The 25,753-nt window shown below is 42.6% G+C and overlaps 1 protein-coding gene across 1 annotated transcript in view; it reads right to left on the bottom strand.

Moving 5' to 3' along the window:
• The window catches only part of LOC109897406 (voltage-dependent calcium channel gamma-2 subunit), a 107,460-nt gene extending 83,022 nt beyond the window's left edge, over window positions 1-24,438 (bottom strand). Inside the window, exon 1 of the mRNA XM_031827854.1 lies at window positions 22,295-24,438. Within this exon, the coding sequence (XP_031683714.1) occupies window positions 22,295-22,520 (226 nt within the window). The 5' untranslated portion in view covers window positions 22,521-24,438. The remainder of the gene's footprint in view (window positions 1-22,294) is intronic.
• Between the last annotated feature and the right edge of the window lie 1,315 nt (window positions 24,439-25,753).

Raw genomic sequence — 25,753 nt, 5'->3', positions numbered from 1 at the left:
TTGAAATCTGACACAGCGGTTGCATTAAGGAGAGGTATATCTATAATTCCATGTGTATAACTTGTATTACCATCTACATTTATGATGAGTATTTCTGTTGAAACGATGTGGCTATGCAAAATAACTTGATGTTTTTGGAACTAGTGAATCTAAATAGCCAATGTAAACTCAGATTGTTTTAATATAAATATGAACTTTATCAAACAAAACATGCATGTATTGTGTAACATGAAGGCCTATGAGTGTCATCTGATGAAGATAATGCAAGGTTAGTGATTCATTTGATCTTTATTTATGCTTTTTGTGAATGCTATATTTTGCTGGAAAATGGCTGTGCTTATTGTGGTTTGGTGGAGACCTAACATAATCGTTTGTAGTGCTTTCGCTGAAAAGCCTATTTGAAATCGGACACTTTGGTGGGATTAACAACGCGAATAGCTTTAAAATGATATAAGACACGTATGTTTTAGGGATTGTAATTATGAGATTTCTGGGGTTTGAATTTGGCACACTCTATTTTCACTGGTAGTTGTCATATCAATCGCGATATCGGGATTGCAGCCATAACAGGTTAACAATCCCCTGCTTAACCCGGAAGCCAGCCGCACCAATGTGTCGGAGGAAACACTGTTCAACTGACAACCGAGGGTCAGCCTGCAGGCGTCCGGACCGCCACAAGGAGTCGCTAGAGCGCGATGAGCCAAGTAAACAATTAACAAGCTAGTTAACTACCACAGCAAGCAACAAGATACGCCAAATAACAGTCTAAAAACCACGCGAGGGCAAATATATCAGATTTGACCATTCAGACACAAGTTGCATGGCTGGGGATCAGATTTGTATCTGACTTTAAACCACCAATGAAGGTGGTTTGAAATGTGGCTTGAAATATTCGATTCCATTAGCTTTTTAGCTGTTCAGACTGAAGAAAAAGAAGGCTTGAGACCTCAGCAAAAACGTCAAAAGGAATGACAGATTTCCTGGTTTATCTTAGATTAATTCAGACTTTTTTGAGGAAGTGTATACTGGCTTTGTTGATGCTACAGCGTCTCAAAGGGGACAAACAGTAACATTGCCATTTTTTTCTAGTTTTTGAAGCGAAGATCTTTTAAGGGAGTATGCGAGGCACAGATGTTCATTTCGCCTAGCCGAGTTCTGCGAGGAGCAAACCAAATCCAGTATGCGGGAGCCTTTAGCCTCTAGCTATCCGGATAGCATAGCACTGCTGCCTTGCGATCCAATGCAATTATTCTGTACTGTGAACAAAGATGGGCGCCCTGCAGCAAGTCACACAACATGATGGGCTAAGCTTCTGACTCCAGCTCTAGAGTTTGTTACACACCGCTTATCTTTAAAACACAGAGGGCAAACAGCATTAGCACCAACATTGATCAAAATCAGACAGACATAAGGAAACAAGGCTAGCAAAAGGCTAGAGCTAGCAGTGTGCGGTTAGCATTAGCATTAGAGCAGAAAAGTAGTCTAGCAATGGTCAGCCTTTGGCCCGGGGGGCAATGGTAAGGCTGTGTGTGATCTCTACTTAATTCACTTGATTCATGTTTTAATTAGGCCTCTGGATAACACTTCCTGTGTGTGAAAACATTTCACATAGTATAAGCACATTTGATTATAATAGTAATAATAATAATTTGGTGGGTGCTTATATTTTTCCTATTTCACACACTTCACATGTGTGAATTAGAAATGTGTTTTTGGCATATACCAACTCTACCTGAGACACCCTCAGAGAGTGGGGTCACAGTCAGGGTCTGCCATTATCAACGGCAACCCTGGAGCAATTAGGGTTAACCCTATAAAGTCTAAGCCCTGTCTAAGGGATCCACTAAGCTACAGTGCATTCGGAAAGTATTCTGACCCCTTGACTTTTTCCACATTTTGTTACGTTACAGCCTTGTTCTAAAATGTATTTTATAGTTTTTTTCGCATCAATCTACACACAATACACCATAATGACAAAGCAAAAACAGGTTTTTACAAATGTTCGCAAATAAAATGATATAAAAACAGAAATATCACATTTACATAAGTATTCAGACATTTACTCAGTACTTTGTTTAAGCACCTTTGGCAGCAATTATAGCCTTGAGTCTTCTTGGGTATGACGCTACAAGCTTGGCACACCTGTATTTGGGAAGTTCCACCCATTCTTCTCTGCAGATCCTCTCAAGCTCTTTCAAATTGGATGGGGAGCATTGCTGCACAGCTATTTTCAGGTCTCTCCAGAGATGTTGGATCAGGTTCAAGTCCGGGCTCTGGCTGGGCCACTTAAGGACATTCCGAGACTTGTCCTGATGCCACTCCTGTGTTCTATTGGCTGTGTGCTTAGGGTCGTTGTCCTGTTGGAAGGTGAGCCTCCACCCCAGTCTGAGGTCCTGAGCACTCTGGAGCAGGTTTTCATCAAGGATCTCTCTTTCACTCGATCCTGACTACTCTCCCAGGCCCTGTCGCAGAAAAACATCCCCACAGCATGATGCTGCCACCACCATGCTTCACAGTAGGGATGGCATTCAGGCCAAAGAGTTCAATCTTGGTTTCATCAGACCAGATAATCTTGTTTCTCGTGGTCTGAGAGTCCTCTAGGTGCCTTTTGGCAAACACCAAGCAGGCTGTCATGTGCCTTTTACTGAGGAGTGTCTTCCGTCTAGCCACTCTACCATAAAAGCCTGATTGGTGGTGTGCTATAGAGATGGTTGTTCATCTGAAAGGTTCTCCCATCTCCACAGCGGAACTCTGGAGCTCTGTCAGACCGACCTTCGGGTTCTAGGTCACATCCCTGACCAAGGCCCTTCTGCCCAGAGTGCTCAGTTTGGCTGGCGGCCAGCTCTAGGAAGAGTCTTGGTGGTTCCAAACTTCTTCCATTTAAGAATGATGGAGGCCACTGTGTTCTTGGGTACCTTCAATGCTGCAGAAATGTTTTGGTACCCTTCCCCAGATCTGTGCCTCGACACAATCCTGTCTCGGAGCTCTAAGGACAATTCCTTTGACCTCATGGCTATGTTTTTGCTCTGACATGCACTGTCAACTGTGGGACCTTATATAGACAAGTGTGTGCCTTTCTAATTCATGTTCAATCATTTGAATTTACCACAGGTGGACTCCAATCAAGTTGTAGGAACATCTCAAGGATGATCACTGGAAACAGGATGCACCTGAGCTCAATTTCGAGTCATATAGAAAAGGGTCTGAATACTTATTTAAATCAGGTATTTCTGTTTAAAATTTAAATAAAAAAAGCCTAAATAGCCCCCCCCCAAAAAACAACTGTTCTCACTTTGTCATTATGGGGTATTGTGTGTAGATTGATGAGGAATTTAAAGAAAAATCTATTTTAGAAAAAGGCTGTAACGTAACAAAATGTGAAAAAGCCAAGGGATCTGAACACTTCCCTAATGCACTGTATATGGAATTGTTTTAAGAATGTCATAACAAGGATGATTTAGCTATTTGATTTTAAGACCCCTTGAAGTATAGAAAAATCAATATACAGTATATAATAAAGTATTTGATAAAAAATGTCATTTGGCCTTACTGCTATTAGCCCATACAAATGCATTGAATAACAGATTCACTACATGGAACAACAGATAATCCCCCCCAAAAATCTAAAGGCAGTTTGTTCTGAAGTGTCTGTCTTATCTGAGAGATATAAGAAATATAATGACCATCATTTTTGTATTTTTTTTTACATGTATTTAACCCCTTATTTTTGGCAGCAAACCGTCTCCATATACAGTATACTGTTCTTCTACTAATGTTTCCAACCGATACCGGGGGCCTTGTGAGGCCTGTGGGCGCCCTAGAGCAAAACAACCAACATGTATGTGTTTGTGAGAGTCTCACCTTTCCACTGTAGACACATATGACAATGGCTAACTTGGTTACAGCGTTGCCGTAGGATGTCATTCCTACACAGATATAGTGAGCCAGTGAAATATTCAGTCAATTGTACAAGTGATACTGACATTGTCAGTAGCAGACACTGAGGCCGACAGTAATACAGTGTTGTGTTCTGAGCCTTTGTCTGCCATCTACCATGGAGCTCTCCAACAGGTGATATGAGGTGTACTGAGGGGAAACAAAATATAAATGCCAGGCTCCTTACAGCCCATCATCGCAACTTAGCTTCATTTTGATACAATATGTTCAATTTGAGAACATGAGACCAGCAAGTCTGGGGTATGGTGGTTACAGCAACATGAGACCAGCAGGTCTGGGGTATGGTGGTTATAGCACCATGAGACCAGCAGATCTGGGGTATGGTGGTTACAGCACCATGAGACCAGCAGATCTGGGGTATGGTGGTTACAGCAACACGAGACCAGCAGGTCTGGGGTATGGTGGTTACAGCAACATGAGACCAGCAGGTCTGGGGTATGGTGGTTACAGCACCATGAGACCAGCAGGTCTGGGGTATGGTGGTTACAGCAACATGAGACCAGCAGGTCTGGGGTATGGTGGTTACAGCACCATGAGACCAGCAGGTCTGTGGTATGGTGGTTACAGCACCATGAGACCAGCAGGTCTGGGGTATGGTGGTTACAGCACCATGAGACCAGCAGGTCTCGTGTATGGTGGTTACAGCACCATGAGACCAGCAGGTCTGGGGTATGGTGGTTACAGCATCATGAGACCAGCAGGTCTCGGGTATGGTGGTTACAGCACCATGAGACCAGCAGGTCTGGGGTATGGTGGTTACAGCACCATGAGACCAGCAGGTCTGGGGTATGGTGGTTACAGCACCATGAGACCAGCAGGTCTGGGGTATGGTGGTTACAGCACCATGAGACCAGCAGGTCTGGGGTATGGTGGTTACAGCACCATGAGACCAGCAGGTCTGGGGTATGGTGGTTACAGCACCATGAGACCAGCAGGTCTGGGGTATGGTGGTTACAGCACCATGAGACCAGCAGGTCTGTGGTATGGTGGTTACAGCACCATGAGACCAGCAGGTCTGGGGTATGGTGGTTACAGCACCATGAGACCAGCAGGTCTGGGGTATGGTGGTTACAGCAACATGAGACCAGCAGGTCTGGGGTATGGTGGTTACAGCACCATGAGACCAGCAGGTCTGGGGTATGGTGGTTACTGCACCATGAGACCAGCAGGTCTGGGGTATGGTGGTTACAGCAACATGAGACCAGCAGGTCTGGGGTATGGTGGTTACAGCACCATGAGACCAGCAGGTCTGGGGTATGGTGGTTACAGCACCATGAGACCAGCAGGTCTGGGGTATGGTGGTTACAGCACCATGAGACCAGCAGGTCTGGGGTATGGTGGTTACAGCAACATGAGACCAGCAGGTCTGGGGTATGGTGGTTACAGCACCATGAGACCAGCAGGTCTGGGGTATGGTGGTTACAGCACCATGAGACCAGCAGGTCTGGAGTATGGTGGTTACAGCAACATGAGACCAGCAGGTCTGGGGTATGGTGGTTACAGCACCTTTAGGCTGGTTCAAGCACAGGCTGCTGTATTTCTCCCTCTCTGTATGCATGTGTTTGTCAGGTATGCGTGTCAGTAAGAGTAGCGGTGCACACTAGCTGTGATAGAGAATAATTCCTTCCTGACCCTGGTTGTGAATGTGTGTGTGTGTGTGTGTGTTATGGCACAGGAGCAGTCCATGTGCATGCTGTTGTGAACTCATGAGAGACTCCTGTCCTGGAAAACGATCTGAGAGAGCAAAGGAAAGCCACGCTGCTCGCCATTAAAAATTCATACTGTTCCTTACTGCACACAGGCAATGAACACACACACGCACACACACACACACACACACACACACACACACACACACACACACACACACACACACACACACACACACACACACACACACACACACACACACACACACACACACACACACACACACACACACACAGAAAGGAGTGGGACAGAAGGGGTTAAACGTGATGGGCTGGACAGGAAGTGTTGCATCATCTTCCTCTGTGATTTAGCAGAGCCGTATCCCCAGCTACATCAGTATGTAGCACCTTAATTTTGACAAACTTCCTGATTCGACCTGATCTGGAGATTACCGTAGCATTGTCTTTCATCTTCAGGAAAATCAGATGTGTTGTCAGCATTTTGGCTAAGGCTGTAGCTGAGCTTCAGAGTCAGAACACATACATTATCCCTCCATAGACATGAATAATTGAGTGTCAGCCATACCTGGACACCAGGTTTACATCATTTCCTGTAGAGAACATATTCCATCATCAGCCTTCAGATTAACCCCCGACTCACTCCGTCACTGCTAAAGCTACAGTTCACAGGTAAGATTCATTCTGAAATAACATTGAGTGTAACTTATACAAAGTTTGTGTAGGTTAAAATGGGATGGCTTTAATAATGTTTATCTGTTTAAAAATAAATATTTGGATTGCATAACTATAAAAATTTTTTTTTTTTTTGGACCAATAATCAAATGTTCAGTAGTCTCCCTTTGACCTTGTCAACATCATTACTCCCACTCAAGTCAGCCGGTGACATCACCACCTTCCATTTCTTTTCTTAGCTTGGAGCAGTTTCTCTGTCTCATTTGACAGATAGAGTCTCATTACAAGTGTTTGTTTTCCCAACAGCACCATTTGCTGTGACAGTGGGGTCTGCCAGCTCTGTCAGTTGCAGTAAAAACTCACTCTGGAGTGTAGTTAACAGGACCATCTGAACAGCCTCACATGCACACACATGCGTGAGTACACACACACACACACACACACACACACACACACACACACACACACACACACACACACACACACGTATGCACGCACACACACACACGCACGCACGCACACACACACACACACACACACACACACACACACACACACACACACACACACACACACACACACACACACACACACACACACACACACACACACACACACACACACACACACACACACACACACACACACACACACAGTCTTACACATACAGTGGCCAGTCCCTTCTTTGGAGATTGACACACAGTCAGAGCTCAGTATGGCCTCTGCAGGCCCCCATACAAACATGGCCACCGAAATCCCCTTAAAGGAGGTAAGGCACAGAAGACCTTCAGTCAGTGTGCTGTGAGAAAGATTTCCATTTGCCTTTGCAACTCAAATGTTACTTGTCAATAACGTTGTCAAAATATGACATTACTCTCTCTGACCCGGGTCGATAGACAATGAAAAAAGAAACGAGGGGCTCAGGTGAGTACAACAAAATCATGACTCTATCTGTCTGCCCTGCAGTCAGGATTCAACTCTTTAGCTGTGCAGAAATCCAATACCGTCAAAACTCTGTACATCTCATATTACAACTCTGTCTAGCTCCATTGTATTGTTATACCTAAAACACATTGATTGCACAGTATATGAAACTGGAGTTACGCTATCTACAGTAAATATACCTGGACCAGGCAGGGAGTGGAGCTGTCAGCACCTTTCCCACTAGGTGCTAAGAGGGTTCTACAGAGGTGGGAATATCTCATTCTCCTCTCCACAGCAACACTGAGAGCCTGTTGTGCTAGGGATGGAGTCGTAACCCCGTGAAGGACCGGGGCCTTGGTCTTACTGGATTCAGGTGCAGGTGCAGGCTCACCTCACACCCCATACAGTATGGCAGGGTGTTGGGGAGCAGACAGAACTCTACCCACTCCCACTCTCCGGGATGATGCAGTGTGTTTGGGCTCCGCGCTGACACAAAGCAAATACGGTGTAATAGATGGCAAATGAACTGCGCTGTGGACACCACCAATTAATCAAAAGGCAGATTGCTGTAGTTTCTCCTCACTATCGCAGAAAAAAGGAGTGGATCTCACCTCCTTAAAATGAATGGATTGTATCTGAGGTTAATTATTATTTACTATTGGGTCTCTTTGGGAGATTTCCACTGCTTAAGGAAATGGCCGCTGATGTGGAACCAAGGTAAGAGACTACTGTGTTGTTAGGAGCAGTGAACTATTTATTTGTGCCTGTAACCATGCAATATCCTGCCAGGATACATTCATTTCTTTCAGTCTCATCTCACTGTTTCTGGTGCCAGTGCATCACATGTAATTTCATCAAGTTTGTGTACTATAACAGTCAACTGTAATCGGTACAATAACATCTATATTGGCAGCCAGAGTCTAGTGCCCCCTGTCCATTCAATAGTGTTACAGAGACTAGCCCAGGGTGTGACTGGCCCAGGGTGTGACTGGCACAGGGTATGACTGGCCTAGGGTGTGACTGGCACAGGGTATGACTGACACAGGGTATGACTGTCCCAGGATATGATGACTGTCCCAGGGTATAATGACTGGCCCAGAGTATGACGGGCCCAGGGTATGACTGGCCCAGGGTATGTCTGGCCCAGCTGCTCAGCCCATGTGCACTACTGATTTGTTCCCTGGCCATGCAGGATAAAGATAGACTCCCCCTCAACACAACTGACTGCAGCTAAAAATAACATGTGTAAATGAAGGCGAGAGCCGCACACATCCGCACACACACACACACACACACACACACACACACACATACACACACACACACACACACACACACACACACACACACACACACACACACACACACACGAGTTTCAGTGACTGGAGAGGACTGATGTAATTATCATGTGGTGACCTGGACGCCGTCCTCTCTTTGACATGTGTCCTTTTTTTCTCATTTACGACTGGCCCTCTCGTTTAGTGGAGCAGGGGGACTCCTACATGCTGAGTGGGCAAGTGGGCAGACAGGTGGGCAGGCAGGTGGGCAGGCAGGTGGGCAGGCAGGCAGGTAGGTGCGCAGGCAGGTGGGAAGGCAGGCGGGCAGGTAGGTGGGCAGGCAGGCAGGTGGGCAGGCAGGCGGGTGGGCAGGTAGGTGGGTGGGCAGGCAGGCGGGCAGGCAAGTGGGCGTGCAGGAGGGCGTTGTCATGACTTTGGCCTGGGGGGTAGGTTTATGACAGTCATAAATACCTCTTCCCCCCTTCTAACCCTTGGTTAACATAGAGATTCGGGGAACATCAGAAGGTGGGGGGAAATGAACTATATTCTGGTAATGCGACCAATTGAACATATGGTACTTAATGAATATGATGTCAGTTCAGTTGTCACCTGAGACATTCTCATCAATGATCAGATGACATAAACTCTACAGTGGAAAGTCTACACATCAGAGTTATCGGATTCACATGGAATTGTTGTTCAATTTAAATGTTTGAATATGAAATTATTTGTGATTGGATGAAATGTGATTTTAGCTTCTAAAATGTGAGATGTGGGTTTTCACAAGATAGGGCTCTGCTCAATCAGTGGCCCGCCCTGTGAAGGGACATGGGCTATAAAACTTTTCAAACATGCCATCATATCCCTTCCTATATAAGCCCTTGACGACAATATAACTATCTGTTCCGAGGATGTAGGACAATGGTCCTATGTCAAAATGGTTCATATAATAACTACAGAATGAAGCCAACATCAGCGTGAGCTTTGGTTGCGAATGGTATGAACTTTGAACTCTTATTCACTACAGAAGTGATACCTCCTAGCAGACAGAGTATCCCACCGATCACCCAACGATGTTACTACAACGTATCCAATTGACAACCAGAGACATTCTTCAAAGGACTCGGTTTGGCAACACGGCCTTCCATCTACCCCCAACCTACCGAAGCGCAGCTCAGAGTTAATATTTATTGCATTTTCCTTTTCCAAATGGGCGGTAATTTAGGATGCATAAGATACTGTATTTACGATAGCACAGCTTCTTTCCTTTGTTCCTCAGTCTTCCCACTCTTTCACTCAACCTCATCCCTTTTCATTTGTGTAACAAGCTGTCATATCTGTTCCGCCCGCTAGGGACGTTTTCCTTTATGACGTAATTTGTAATCAAGTTATGATTTAATTATGGGTATGTGTAATTCTGTGTGATTAGTTAGGTATTTAGTAAATAAATGATTAAACCCAATGTTGTATTGCTGATTCAAATAGTTAGCCAGGGTTCGTGCAGATAACAAAGAATTTACAACTTTCAGATGAGACTGAATTAAGAGGACGATTAATATTGACTGCTATTGATGTAAAATATTACTAGGTCTTTAAGAGTTTATTCGGAAGATAACAGCTCTATAAATATTTTTTTGTGGTGCCCGACTCTCTAGTTAATTACATTTACATGATTAGCTCAATCAGGTGATATTAATTACGGAGAAATTATTTTATGGAATAGCATGTCATATCACTTAATCCGGCATAGCCAAAGACACGACAACAGCTTTTATGGGACAGGGCTACCAAAGTTTCCAGCACGTCTCCCATCGATCAAAGCCATCAGTGCCGTTAATCATACCCTAAACCAATTCCTATGGCATTTCCCCCTCCATAGCCCATCACAAAACACGGGCACATAGAGGAGAAGAAGATGAGGATTATGCCGCTTCACACCACTGCCAAGCCAGGAGAGGCCTTCTCTGGCAGGTACAGTTAGCTAAGTGTGGGGGAGGCGAGATTCAGAATAGCATGGAGACTCCTACATACTACACACCTCAACTATGCTGGAGCATAGAATGAGAATGAGAAAACCAGATAGGAAAGTGATATAACCTTCACTGTACTAAAGCATGTTATAACATCAGAAAGGAGGGGCTTAGTGATTGACCTACACATGACCAAAACACTGCAACAGCATATAAGACTGTACTGAACCATAATCACTCCCGCTATTCACTCTCTCTCCAATAAGAGGAAACCCCAAGGCAATGGACAGTACATTATAAAGGAGTAGAACTACAGTACATGGCCATCTCCACAGTGGGACAATGACAGACAGACTGACACCACAGACACTGCACTACTGTAATGAAGGTGATTGAGTCGCACACAGCCCCATCTAGTAATGACTGTACTGTAATAATCAGGCCTTAGTGGCCAATAGAACGGACCAGTGTACAGACCAATAAAACAGTCCAGACCAGTAGTGTCTGTCTGCAGTCCCAGCAGAGCAGAGCTATTGTAGCCACAGCGGCAGACAGGTCAGAGCTAAATGAATCACATCTATCTATGGGCTCTGGGAGAAGTGACAGTGCAATAGAGCCCAGTCACTTAGATAGCAGCTGAGAGGAGGGATGTGACTGGGGCAGATGTCATTCCACAATCCTCCGAGTGTGGATAGCCAGTCCAATGAAACTAAGGGAGGGATTGTCCATGAACCCCTAATGACCCTATCTCAACAAGTGGTTGAAGACCAGACTACTCTGAATTGCCACGGATATAGTACTCTGTATTCAACTTGATATGGCCATCCAGTACACTGGTGTGCGTGGCTATGCTTGGGTTCCTTGATGGCGGATATGCGGGCATGTTATCCTGTTCATGCATCTGGGTGTACAGTGGAGCCGTGTCATAATACAGCCTAATGCCACTTTAGGGTCGGGTCATTAGCCTGGGTGGGCCTGTGCCAGCCGGTGTAATCCTTATCTGATTGGACTATGAGACTAATCCTGCTCTGGAGCACTGGCACTGCCCAGCCCAACAATCTCTGCACTATCTCTCATTCTGTGTCTCTCTCTTACACACACACACACACACACACACACAAACACACACACACACGCACACACACACACACACACACACATATATGCCAGATATATACACATGCATGTACGCACACGCGCGTGTAAACATTCACACGCACACCCACACACACACAGACACACACACACAAACAATTGCTCAGGCTCAAACACACATACACCAACAAAAACATACACATGGAGAAAACACTCATAGATTACTCTCACTTGTTCAAAACGCTACACCCACTTACTCATGTAGAACCATAAGATACCGTGCCTGTACACACACACTGGTATAGTCTCAAGGTGATTGACAGGAAGGAACCGAGGGAGGGCACACAAACATGTCCTGGAGTTTGGTCATTCATTTCCTCAACCATCCTACATGCATTCTCTTCAGCACCAGCCCATTTCCACAACTGAAAAACAAGGAAAGGGTACTAAGTGGGTGGATTTAAAGTTTTTTTATGCAGAGGGTAAAGCTGCCCCCATATATTTCCATTCATATGGCATCACAAAGCATTGGACTACTCTTCCAAACAGCATCGAGGCGAACAAAGCACATGTATTCCCTCTATTGCTGATAGTCCTTCATGGGAAACGGCTCTGCCAGTGAACCCCGAGGCAGGGGTGAATTATTGGTCTTACTGAAGAAAACCACTCATACAACAGGTGATACGGGGAAAGGGGGGGAAACACAGCCACCAAAGTAGCCCTCTTTTGTTAAAGGATTTTCCCATCTTCTTTTGCACCTCCTGCCCGCCCTCCCTTCCTCCGTTTCTCCTCCTATAGCTGAGGCAGAGGGGGGGGGGGGGGGGGGGGGGGGTGCTGTAATGAAGATGAATGGGGCAGATTAGCTTGGAGCGAGGCGTGGCGGTGTGCTATACCTGGATGTGAGGAGAGGAGGCCGTGCCGACCGACGTGGATGCTCCGGTAGGCAGGCGCCCAGCCCAGACAGAATGGAGCAGTGTTCCCCCCTCCCTCTGGGGCTCAATCCATTAGCACCACACATGTTTATTGAATGCTTAACACACACAGAACATAGACCCAGACAAATCCCATTACCTCATCCCCTTTGTATGGCTCTGCCGTAGTATGACAATAATACACAGACTAGTTTGCATAGACTTCCAAAGCATAGGCCAGTATAACTGCCAGTATCAATGCTAGTATAACTGCTTGTATAACTGCCAGTATTCCTGCCAGCCGGTATAACTGCCAGTATAACTGCTTGTATAACTGCTAGTATAACTGCCAGTATACCTGACAGCCAGCATAACTGGCAGTATAACTGCATGTATAACAGCTAGTATAACTGCCTGTATAACAGCTAGTATAACTGCTAGTATAACTGCCAGTATAGCAGCTAGTATAACTGCCAGTATAACTGCTAGTATAACTGCTAGTATAACTGCTTGTATAACTGCTAGTATAACTGCTAGTATAACTGCTAGTATAACTGCCAGTATAGCAGCTAGTATAACTGCCAGTATAACTGCTAGTATAACTGCTTGTATAACTGCTAGTATAACTGCTAGTATAACTGGTAGTATAACTGCTAGTATAACTGCTAGTATAACTGCTAGTATAACTGGTAGTATAACTGCTAGTATAACTGCTAGTATAACTGGTAGTATAACTGCCAGTATAACTGCTAGTATAACTGGTAGTATAACTGCTAGTATAACTGCTAGTATAACTGCTTGTATAACTGCTAGTATAACTGCTAGTATAACTGCTAGTATAACTGGTAGTATAACTGCCAGTATAACTGCTAGTATAACTGGTAGTATAACTTCTAGTATAACTGGTAATATAACTGTTAGTATAACTGCTAGTATAACTGTTAGTATAACTGCTAGTATAGCTGGTAGTATAACTGCCAGTATAACTGCCAGGATAACTGCCAGGATAAATGCTAGTAAAACTGCAAGTATTCCTGCCAGCCGGTGTAACTGCCAGTATAACAGATTGTATAACTGCCAGTATAACTGCCAGTATACCTGACAGCCAGTATAACTGGCAGTATACATTCTGCAGTATAACTGCCAATATACCTGATAGTATAAGTGGTAATATAACTGTTAGTATAACTGGTAATATAACTGGCAGTATAACTGCTAGTATAACTGGTAATATAACTGTTAGTATAACTGCCAGTATAACTGCTAGTATAACTACTAGTATAACTGCTAGTATACCTGCCAGTATACCTGCTAATATAACTGCTAGTATAACTGCTAGTATAACTGTTAGTATAACTGCTAGTATAACTGGTAGTATAACTGCCAGTATAACTGCTAGTATAACTGCCAGTATAACAGCTTGTATAACTGGTAGTATAACTGCTACTATAACTGCTTGTATAACTGCCAGTATTCCTGCCAGCCGGTATAACTGCCAGTATACCTGCTTGTATAACTGCTAGTATAACTTCCTGTATACCTGACAGCCAGTACAACTGGCAGTATAACTGCCTGTATAACAGCTAGTATAACTGCCAGTATACCTGCTAGTATAACTGCCAGTATAACTGCTTGTATAACTGTTAGTATAACTGGTAGTATAACTGCCAGTATAACTGTTAGTATAACTGCTAGTATAACTGCCAGTATAACTGGTAGTATAACTGGCAATATAACTGCTAGTATAACTGGTAATATAACTGGTTGTATAACTGGAAATATAACTGTTAGTATAACTGCTAGTATAACTGGTAGTATACCTGCCAGTATACCTGCTAGTATACCTGCTTGTATAACTGCTAGTATAACTGCCGGTATACCTGACAGCCAGTACAACTGGCAGTATAACTGCCTGTATAACAGCTAGTATAACTGCCAGTATACCTGCTAGTATAACTGCCAGTATAACTGCTTGTATAACTGCCAGTATAACTGCTTGTATAACTGCTAGTATAACTGCCAGTATACCCGACAGCCAGTATAACTGCTAGTATAACTGTTAGTATAACTGCTAGTATAACTGTTAGTATAACTGCCAGTATAACTGCTAGTATAACTGCTAGTATAACTGCCAGTATAACTGCTAGTATAACTGCCAGTATAACTGCTAGTATAACTGCTTGTATAACTGCTAGTATAACTGCTAGTATAACTGCCAGTATTCCTGCCAGCCGGTATAACTGCCAGTATAACTGCTAGCATAACTGCTTGTATAACTGCCAGTATAACTGCTAGTATATCTGGTAGTATAACTGCCAGTATGCCTGCTAGTATAACTGGTAGTATAACTGCCAGTATTGCTGCTAGTATAACTGGTAGTATGCCTGCCAGTATGCCTGCTAGTATAACTGGTAGTATAACTGCCAGTATTGCTGCTAGTATAACAGGTAGTATAACTGCCAGTATAACTGGTAGTATAACTGCCAGTATACCTGCCAGTATAACTGCCAGTATGACAGGTACTATAACTGCCAGTATTGCTGCTAGTATAACTGCCAGTATACTTGCCAGCCAGTTTAACTGATAGTATAACTGGTTGTATAACTGGTAGTATAACTGCCAATATAACTGCTAGTATAACTGGTAATATAACTGTTAGTATAACTGCTAGTATAACTGGTAGTATAACTGCCAGTATAACAGCTAGTATAACTGCTAGTATAACTGGTAGTATACCTGCCAGTATACCTGCTAGTATACCTGCTTGTATAACTGCTAGTATAACTGCCGGTATACCTGACAGCCAGTACAACTGGCAGTATAACTGCCTGTATAACAGCTAGTATAACTGCCAGTATACCTGCTAGTATAACTGCCAGTATAACTGCTTGTATAACTGCCAGTATAACTGCTTGTATAACTGCTAGTATAACTGCCAGTATACCTGACAGCCAGTATAACTGCTAGTATAACTGTTAGTATAACTGCTAGTATAACTGTTAGTATAACTGCCAGTATAACTGCTAGTATAACTGCTAGTATAACTGCCAGTATAACTGCTAGTATAACTGCCAGTATAACTGCTAGTATAACTGCTTGTATAACTGCTAGTATAACTGCTAGTATAACTGCCAGTATTCCTGCCAGCCGGTATAACTGCCAGTATAACTGCTAGCATAACTGCTCGTATAACTGCCAGTATAACTGCTAGTATATCTGGTAGTATAACTGCCAGTATGCCTGCTAGTATAACTGGTAGTATAACTGCCAGTATTGCTGCTAGTATAACTGGTAGTATGCCTGCCAGTATGCCTGCTAGTATAACTGGTAGTATAACTGCCAGTATTGCTGCTAGTATAACAGGTAGTATAACTGCCAGTATAACTGGTAGTATAACTGCCAGTATACCTGCCAGTATAACTGCCAGTATAACAGCTACTATAACTGCCAGTATTGCTGCTAGTATAACTGCCAGTATACTTGCCAGCCAGTTTAACTGATAGTATAACTGGTTGTATAACTGGTAGTATAACTGCCAATATAACTGCTAGTATAACTGGTAATATAACTGTTAGTATAACTGCTAGTATAACTGGTAGTATAACTGCCAGTATAACAGCTAGTATAACTGCTAGTATAACTGCCAGTATAACTGGTAGTATAACTGCCAGTATAACTGCTAGTATAACTGGTAGTATAACTGCCAGTGTAACTGCTAGTATAACTGCCAGTATAACAGCTAGTATAACTGCCAGTATAACTGCCAGTATACCAGCTAGCATAACTGCTAGTATAACTGCTTGTATAACTGCTTGTATAACTGCTAGTATAACTGCTTGTATAACTGCTAGTATGACTGCCAGTGTGCCTGACAGCCAGTATAACTACTAGTATAACAGCTAGTATAACTGCCAGTATAACTGCTAGTATAACTGCCAGTATAACTGCTAGTATAACTGCTTGTATAACTGCCAGTATTCCTGCCAGCCGGTATAACTGCCAGTATACCTGCTTATATAACTGCCAGTATAACTGCCAGTATACCTGACAGCCAGTACAACTGGCAGTATAACTGCCTGTATAACAGCTAGTATAACTGCCAGTATACCTGCTAGTATAACTGCCAGTATAACTGCTTGTATAACTGCTTGTATAACTGCTAGTATAACTGCCAGTATACCTGACAGCCAGTATAACTGGCAGTATAACTGCCTGTATAACAGCTAGTATGACTGCTTGTATAACTGGTAGTATAACTGGTAGTATAACTGGTAGTATAACTGGTAGTATAACTGCTAGTATAACTGGTAATATAACTGGTAGTATAACTGTTAGTATAACTGTTAGTATAACTGCCAGTATAACTGCTAGTATAACTGCTAGTATAACTGCTAGTATAACTGCCAGTATAACTGGTAGTATAACTGGCAATATAACTGCTAGTATAACTGGTAATATAACTGTTAGTATAACTGGAAATATAACTGCTAGTAAAACTGCCAGTATAACTGCTAATATAACTGCCAGTATAACTGCTAGTATAACTGGTAGTATAACTGCCAGTATAACTGCCAGTATGCCTGCTAGTATAACTGGTAGTATAACTGCCAGTATTGCTGCTAGTATAACTGGTAGTATGCCTGCCAGTATGCCTGCTAGTATAACTGGTAGTATAACTGCCAGTATTGCTGCTAGTATAACTGGTAGTATACCTGCCAGTATACCTGCTAGTATAACTGGTAGTATAACTGCCAGTATAACTGGTAGTATATCTGCCAGTATACCTGCCAGTATAACTGCCAGTATAACAGCTACTATAACTGCCAGTATTGCTGCTAGTATAACTGCCAGTATACTTGCCAGACAGTTTAACTGATAGTATAACTGCCTGTATAACAGCTAGTATAACTGGTAATATAACTGTTAGTATAACTGCTAGTATAACTGGTAGTATAACTGCCAGTATAACTGATAGTATAACTGCTAGTATAACTGCCAGTATAACTGGTAGTATAACTGCCAGTATAACTGCTAGTATAACTGTCAGTATAACTGCTTGTATAACTGCCAGTATAACTGCTTGTATAACTGCTAGTATAACTGCCAGTATACCTGACAGCCAGTATAACCGACAGTATAACTGCCTGTATAACAGCTAGTATAACTGCCAGTATAACTGCTAGTATAACTGCCAGTATAACAGCTAGTATAACTGCCGGTATAACTGCTTGTATAACTGGTAGTATACCTGCTAGTATAACTGCTAGTATAACTGGTAGTATAACTGGTAATATAACTGGTAGTATAACTGGTAGTATAACAGCTAGTATAACTGCCGGTATAACTGCTTGTATAACAGCTAGTATAACTGCCAGTATACCTGCTAGTATAACTGCCAGTATAACTGCTTGTATAACTGCCAGTATAACTGCTTGTATAACTGCTAGTATAACTGCCTGTATACCTGACAGCCAGTATAACCGACAGTATAACTGCCTGTATAACAGCTAGTATAACTGCCAGTATAACTGCTAGTATAACTGCCAGTATAACAGCTAGTATAACTGCCGGTATAACTGCTTGTATAACTGGTAGTATAACTGGTAATATAACTGGTAGTATAACTGGTAGTATAACTGGTAGTATAACTGCTAGTATAACTGGTAGTATAACTGCCAGTATAACTGCTAGTATAACTGCTAGTATAACTGCCAGTATAACTGCTAGTATAACTGGCAGTATAACTGCCAATATACCTGCTAGTATAGCTGGTAATGTAACTGTTAGTATAACTGGTAATATAACTGGCAGTATAACTGCTAGTATAACTGGTAGTATAACTGGTAGTATAACAGCTAGTATAACTGCTAGTTTAACTGCTTGTATAACTGCTAGTATAACTGGTAGTATAACTGCCAGTATATCTGCCCGTATAACTGCTAGTATAACTGCTAGTATAACTGCCAGTATAACTGGTAGTATAACTGGTAGTATAACTGCTAGTATAACTGGTAGTATAACTGCCAGTATACCTGCTAGTATAACTGCTAGTATAACTGCTAGTATAACTGCTAGTATAACTGCCACTATAACTGGTAGTATAACTGGCAGTATAACTGCCAATATAACTGCTAGTATAACTGGTAATATAACTGTTAGTATAACTGGTAATATAACTGCTAGTATAACTGCTAGTATAACTGGTAGTATAACTGCCAGTATAACTGGCAGTATAACTGCCAGTATAACTGCTAGTATAACTGCTAGTATAACTGCTAGTATAACTGACAGTATAACTGCCAATATAACTGCTAGTATAACTGCTAGTATAACTGGTAGTATAACTGCCAGTATTACTGCTAGTATAACTGCTAGTATAACTGCCAGTATAACTGGTAGTATAACTGTCAGTATAACTGCCAATATAACTGGTAGTATAACTGGTAATATAACTGCTAGTATAACTGCTAGTATAACTGCCAGTATAACTGGTAGTATAACTGCTAGTATAACTGCCAGTATAACTGCTAGTATAACTGCTAGTATAACTGGGTGCTAGTGTATTAGGATGACTATTACAATAGAGGTTCCAAAGGATTTAACTCTGTTTAAAATGTAGTCTTGGAAATGTATTTCTCACTATAGAAGAGGAATTTAGTATTTAGTTTTGTATTAGGATCCCTAATTACTCTTCCTCAGGTCCAAACAGGAAACAAAACAACAAAATATAATATATACATAATCCCCCTGTTGGTAGAGCATGGTTTGTGGGTTTGATACCCTTGGGGACCCGTATGAAAATGTCTTATCACTGTGGATAAGAGCGTCTGCTAACTGACTAACATGTAAATGTGAATAACATACATAACACTACATAGTACTACATAACCTCCTGCCTCTATCTCACGCTTCAGAAACAGGAGATGACTCCTGCCCTATGAGCCGTTCTGGCTCTCACAAGGCCACCCACCTACATAATACAATATACTGTATAATACAGTGCACATTACAATACAAAACATATTAAAATGACTGCGTCTCATTTGATGTGAATGAGTGAAGCAAGCATAGAACTGTGATGTATGCTGAACTCTAATCTTTGACCTTCCTCGTAATGGACTGTGTTACTCCTGTTAGATGTTGTTTGCCCAAATAGTAAGCCAGGGGCACATTGTTGCCAAATCTTGTGGAGGGCTCTTTGCTGATAGCACACATATTTTGGTTCCTCTGATGTCAGGACAATTGAATCAAATACTGCAACAGATCAAGGGACTCAGCATTCATATGAACCAGCTCCAAGGGCAATGTGAGATTTCACAAATGAATTGCATGCTTTGGCAATGGCATATGCTATTGTACGACTGATAGCACAGGCAACTAGTGAAAACAAGTGTAAATCTACAAAATCTATATAAACCATATTTTATGGAACCATCGAAGTGCTCCACTCTCTTTCCAGTGCTGGAGAGGGAAAAGGACCTGAATGTTCACCGGAGGAGAGATCAGTGAGAAGTGCCTCTACCTTCAAACACGCACGTATGCACTCACACTCACACTCAGCCTGTATGGTTACTTTCTCATGGGTGAGGCTATGTATGGTATTACAGTGACTGGAGTGAGCAGTAGAGTGGTAGATGGTTGTGTGGGCATTCCCCTCTGTGGTCAGGGGCTCTCCTCTCCAGGAGCTGATTAAACAAACACAACCCCTCGCCCACCTGGGCACACAACATGAGCTGTATGAGTGGGCCAGAGCTGGGCTACAGCAAATCACTGCCTGCATTGTCAGTTGTGATACAGACAAGATGCATCATCATCCATCGCAACAAGGTAGCTACCGATATATGAGACACAAGGTGTAGGATGATGATTCTCCATACAAAGTACCCACTTGATTTCAGCATTGGCATGAACCTCTTCATGCTGTAGTTACAGTATCCACCTGAGATGGCAGACATAGCAGCACCACACCTGGTCTGTAGCAGGAGCTTCTTGTGGCTGAGCTGCTGCTTATACTCCACTGCAGCTGGATCCGGCTCTGCAGTTTACTTCCTATTTTTCAATATCACAGATTTCGGTACAAATTGTGCTAATTACCCATGAATAAATTTACCCGATTGCGTTTTTTTTAAGCCCAATTTCCACAGCAGGAAGTCGTTTGGATTGGTATTCAAATGAATCTGACCTCGATGTGTAAATGCGATGGTGCCGTTCTCCGCTTCCTCCCCTCATCAAGGCCTGAGACCATTCATGAATCACAAATTACAAATCAGTGTTCATTTCCTGCTATTTGGATCACCAATTCAAAGGAGGGTGGCTGTTATCTTGCCACAAAAGAGAAGCTGCGGCATATGGGCTTTGTAATTGTAATTCACCTTGTGCCAAGTATAGGAGATTTTGGTCAGGTCTGGACTATGAACAACTGTCTGTTAATTACATAACAGCCTGACTAAGGCAAAGGCCAGTCATATCACACCACTGATTTTCTCCACCTTCACAGATAAGTGTGAATTTTCAACAGAGGTTAAAAACCTCTAGTCTTTGAAAACCTCTCCACAGCTGTAGTTAACCCGTGAAGGGTCACATTGACACCTAAAATGTCTCTCCCACTGTATGTCCTGGCTAGCACAGGAGAGCAGATGCAGAGAGCTCCTGGAAAGGGTAGCTGCAGGGTTTCAGACAGTCCTTGAACAAACCTTAAGCAGATGCTTAAGCCGCCCTGACAGATATGGCCAATGTCAGCCATCCTACCTTGGTCAAAATCACCCAGTAATGTTGATTAATACATTAACATACAACAGTACTTTTATTGCCCAGGAAACTCTCTAAATAAAAAAACATCCCTGTAATTTCCTATTTTTTATGCATTTTTGCCAATGTGAATTTAACATGCCAAAAAACACAACTTTATTCCATGCAAACATACACATTTTGAAGAGTTCAAATCATCAGATCTTTACAGTTGAGTGGCACTGACATTATTTTCATCAACCACTTCCTGGGGCTGACTTCACCTCAGGCTGTTAGAGCAGAGATCTGACCTGAGACTGACTGCTTACTGCTTATCAAATGACAGAGGAGTGTGCAGAGAGACAGGAGGCCTGCGTGAATCTCTCTGCTAAGAAGATGTAATGCTGCATAACCTCACAAGGTTACGCTCAAAGTCAGCATCTGACGCCTCCGCCAGAGCATGACAGGAAACAAGACCCCGCTGTGTGTCAAGTCAAGACGTGGGAGGTGGTCTTGAACCTGCGCTTGAGAGGTGACTGTGTTTGACAACTCAGAAAATACTAAGCACTGCCAGGTCAAAGGGTAAATGACAAGCACTGTTAAGGTACCCCATCAAACTGAGGTCAAACGTGGGGTCTGGATGGAAATAGACCTTTGACAGGAATGGCTGACTCTCTGTTGCTCTTGTGCACTGGTCATTATCATATGTTTTCACAATTAGAAATGTTTGACGAATGGCATGGTCACTTGGTGCTGTTTTGAACAATACAATCGACCTGGTGGCAAAGAATGTAGAAAAGTCATGTTTTGAAGGTGTCGCTTGGGGATTGTGTATAGGCCTAAGAGGTGTGAAATGGAGGGTTCTTACAGTAGTTCATTGGCCCAATTCTGTGTTTGATACACTGTATGGGGCTTAAGATAAACCGGATCCACATGGCATATGTCAGTAGAAAAGCAAAGGAAGGGATACAAGTTATAACGTCAACGAGTGGGATAGGTTTTACTACATGTAGCTAAAGGTTAAAAGGTTCACTATGGTATACTGACATGGAGAAAATAAAGTGACTACAAAACGCATGTGGCTCAATTACCTTCTAAGCAACACGTCCTCCACAATCCCGAATGGGTCATCACCTCTTCGTTCTTCTTGCTGGTCTCGTTATCGCTGACAGACTTTGACTTGCACGTGCCGCGCGAGTAAAGCCAGTAGTCCGTGCCAACCGCGATGGTCATGAGACTGAAGGCGGCAAATGCGCCGACCGTGGTCAATAGCATCTGAACTCCACGGTCAAACAGACCCATATTTCCACATTCCATGAAAGGGGGACCCCCTTTCCTCTTGATATATAGGAAATAAATATTTGAAAATTTACGGGACCAAACCAAACTAAAAAAATGGGATATATTTGAACGAAAGGAGGGGGAAGGAGGTGGATGCGGTAGGAACCTTATGGTTGCGTTTGGGTGAGGACTGACTAAGAGAAATTGGGTTGTCTTTTAGGGTAGTTCGTGGAGGAGGACGCAGTGTCTCTCTCCCCAGATGGGTTCTTACTAAATGTTACCCCAAATATAAGAATTATGGACAAGGTAATGGCCTCTAAAATGGACTATAGCGTCAACTGTTATCCCTATGACTACAACTAGCCTACACTGGCAGTTGCAGCATAAACCTACTAATGTAAAGATAATATTATGTATATTATACAATCATCGTAAGTGATAGGTAGAGAGAGACTGAAATATAAATGGAAAAGGGGATAGCGTCAATCAAAATTCAGTAGGCTATTACGCTTTGAGACTAGCTTTTGTCTCGTGCTTTACAATGTAGCATTCAACACATGTAGATCGCTGGCAATGTGTTTCTTGATATGCAAGGTTTTGAAGATAAGTACTATTCTATGGACAGCACTGACATGGATGAAGAGAAGAGGGTGGGGGTGGTGTTAGAGTAATGGTAGGCTTACAACAATCCTGCCTGGCAAGTCAATACGTCTCTTAGATGGGAAATTAATTACAATTATTGTTGGCATATAATGCTGAATTTGTATATATTTTATGTTTAGTTATGTTTGAATAACCCTATGTCAGGGCTATTATAGTCAAGGTGGAAAAGCAAGGAGAGAAACAGGGACGGGAAATGAAGGACAGGGAAAATAAGAAAAGCAATTGTAAATAAATGGACGATTTAAGTCCAGTGGAAACAAATGAAAATATCCCTGGGGTCTGTATTATATAAGAAAGTAAAATACGAGCTTGCAGGGCTTGCATCAATTTGATATATCAACCATCAATGGAATGAAGAAATCATGCCCAATTAATTAATTAATTAATTAGTAAAGAAACAGATAAATCGGGTCGAAAACAAATTAAACAAGCGCTAGATTTCCTTTTTCCTAAAATTCTGATCCCCAGTTTCCATATATAGCCCTTAGCTCTTTGAAGGTGTCCGCTGAAAATGGGGATTTGCGGTTGGAAAGGGTGCAGTCGACGATCCGGAGAGAGCGGGGTGCATCCAGCAAGGCAAGCCGACCATTACTCGACATAGAGCCGGGAAGAGGAGAAAGAGGAGTTGGGGATGCCGCTGGAACTGATCCGTTTTAGTACCACTGTTAATACTGTTGTTACTTGGATATCCAAATGCACGGTTGTATCACACCCAGAACCGGAACCAGAACCTTCCCACTTGCATAGCCCTTGCGCCATGTAAATCGAAAATAATATGATAGAAAAACTCAGTTGCAAATCAAAGCAAAAAACGACAGTATATGTTCCAATCCTTGTTCCTTCCCTTGTTCGTTCAGATGACAGCGGAGTTTTTCTTCTGAGGGTGTAGGAGTGTGTAGCTGGGCTAGAAAAATATTACACAACCGGAGGAAGAGACCGACAGCACGCCACGCCGACCCAACAGCACCGATCCACAGAGCGGTTGAGAGGGGCGCAAATAGGAGTCCGTATATTCTGGATGTCAGAGTCAGCGCTATGCATTTAATTGAGGTTTTCTCCTCTAAAACGATGGTTTATGTCAGTGTTTGAATGTTGATTGTAGTGCTGAAGATTATGAGTATATTTTCTTCCCACATTGACTGATGCTATACTCTGGCTTTAGTAGGCTACAGTGCTCGTCCACCGATGCTGGAAAGATAGCCTATTAAAGATTTTAATTCCATTTCTGGAGTGGAGGGAGGGGTGAGTAGGGGGTGCGGGGGTTTCGGGCTGGTTTTGTGTATGTGTGTGTGAGTGTGTGAAAAGAGGGGGAGGGGTTAGTTAGAACTGGTTGAAGGATTATGGAGGACTGTATTTTATATGAATGCATTAGCATTATAAACCCCGACGTGCTTTGGGTTATCGCCACCCCAGGTTTTTATGATAGTCTATTCATGGTGCCCATAATGTTCCTAAAATAATCCCCCAAAATGATTTATTGGATTGAGCCTGAATTGCGTGACTCTACTATTTTTCGTGCTCGCTTGGATTGGATTTTGGGTGCCAATTTCTCAGATTTTGGTTTCTCTCCATCTATTATAATTTGTTGAATTACCAAATAACATTTCCATATTTTTACGCTTTTGGACTCGCTTTTGGGTTGCTTTCAGACTTGCCTATTTTGATCCAAACAATCACAGTGTCATTTATAATTGCAAAGCAATCAGATTTATTAGCTCCTGCCACTGCCAGCAAAATATTTTCTCGGTCCTATACATGTAATTACTCCATGCACCTTTACTGCAATAACTCTGAATGGGGAACTATGCAGTAGGAAGCCAGAGAAACGCGCGCGGGTTGTCCGCACCTGCTCTTGAATGTGTGGTCTACTCTCAAAGTGCTGAATGGACAGCTCTCTCCGCGCGCCGTAATCGTCGTTCAGTGTTCAGGAGCTTGTCTCCCCCTAGCTTTCATGTGCCGTAACTGCAATTGAGCTTTTCATTCCAACAGCAAAAGAAAGAACTACGGAAATCCAGAGAGGACATATGAATAAAAAAAATATTCCCTCCTATTGTGAAGATATTTTCTTGTGATCATGAAATATCAGACGTTGTTTTGTCGAGTTCACAAGGTCATTTTCTAGTGATCATTACATAACAAACGTTGTTCTGTCGAGTTCACGAGATGAACTCTATACATAGGAGTGGATGTATTGATGATAGCTTGACAATATGGCTAAGGCAGAGCCAAGGGTGGATCAATGCATCCATTTTTATATTGATAAGGGATTAACCCAGGCAGAAATTGCATTTTGTCTGGCTGTTATATATTGCTTCCAGTTTTGGCTCCAGTACAACCCAATTTTAAAGATGTAAAAGTGATGTTGCACTACTGTTTTAAATTGAATGTTGAATGTTTATGGCAAGAAAAGTTAACATTGAGGTTTGTGGTTGCAGACTACCAATGAAAGTTTATTTGAATTTCTTGAATAGTTTTAACAGGGAGGTTGTCCTGTCAGAAAAATACAACTCAAACATTTCAAACATTTCATGAAGGTTACAGTCTATTTCTCATTTCAGTCTTAAATGGTGGGCAAAATGTTGTGTTACTGAAGGACCTGTTATAAA

Source organism: Oncorhynchus kisutch, linkage group LG6 (genome assembly GCF_002021735.2).
Source record: "Oncorhynchus kisutch isolate 150728-3 linkage group LG6, Okis_V2, whole genome shotgun sequence".
Taxonomy (NCBI): Eukaryota; Metazoa; Chordata; class Actinopteri; order Salmoniformes; family Salmonidae; genus Oncorhynchus; species Oncorhynchus kisutch.
Note: the sequence above shows the minus strand (reverse complement) of the source record. Positions and strands in the feature narration are given on the sequence as shown.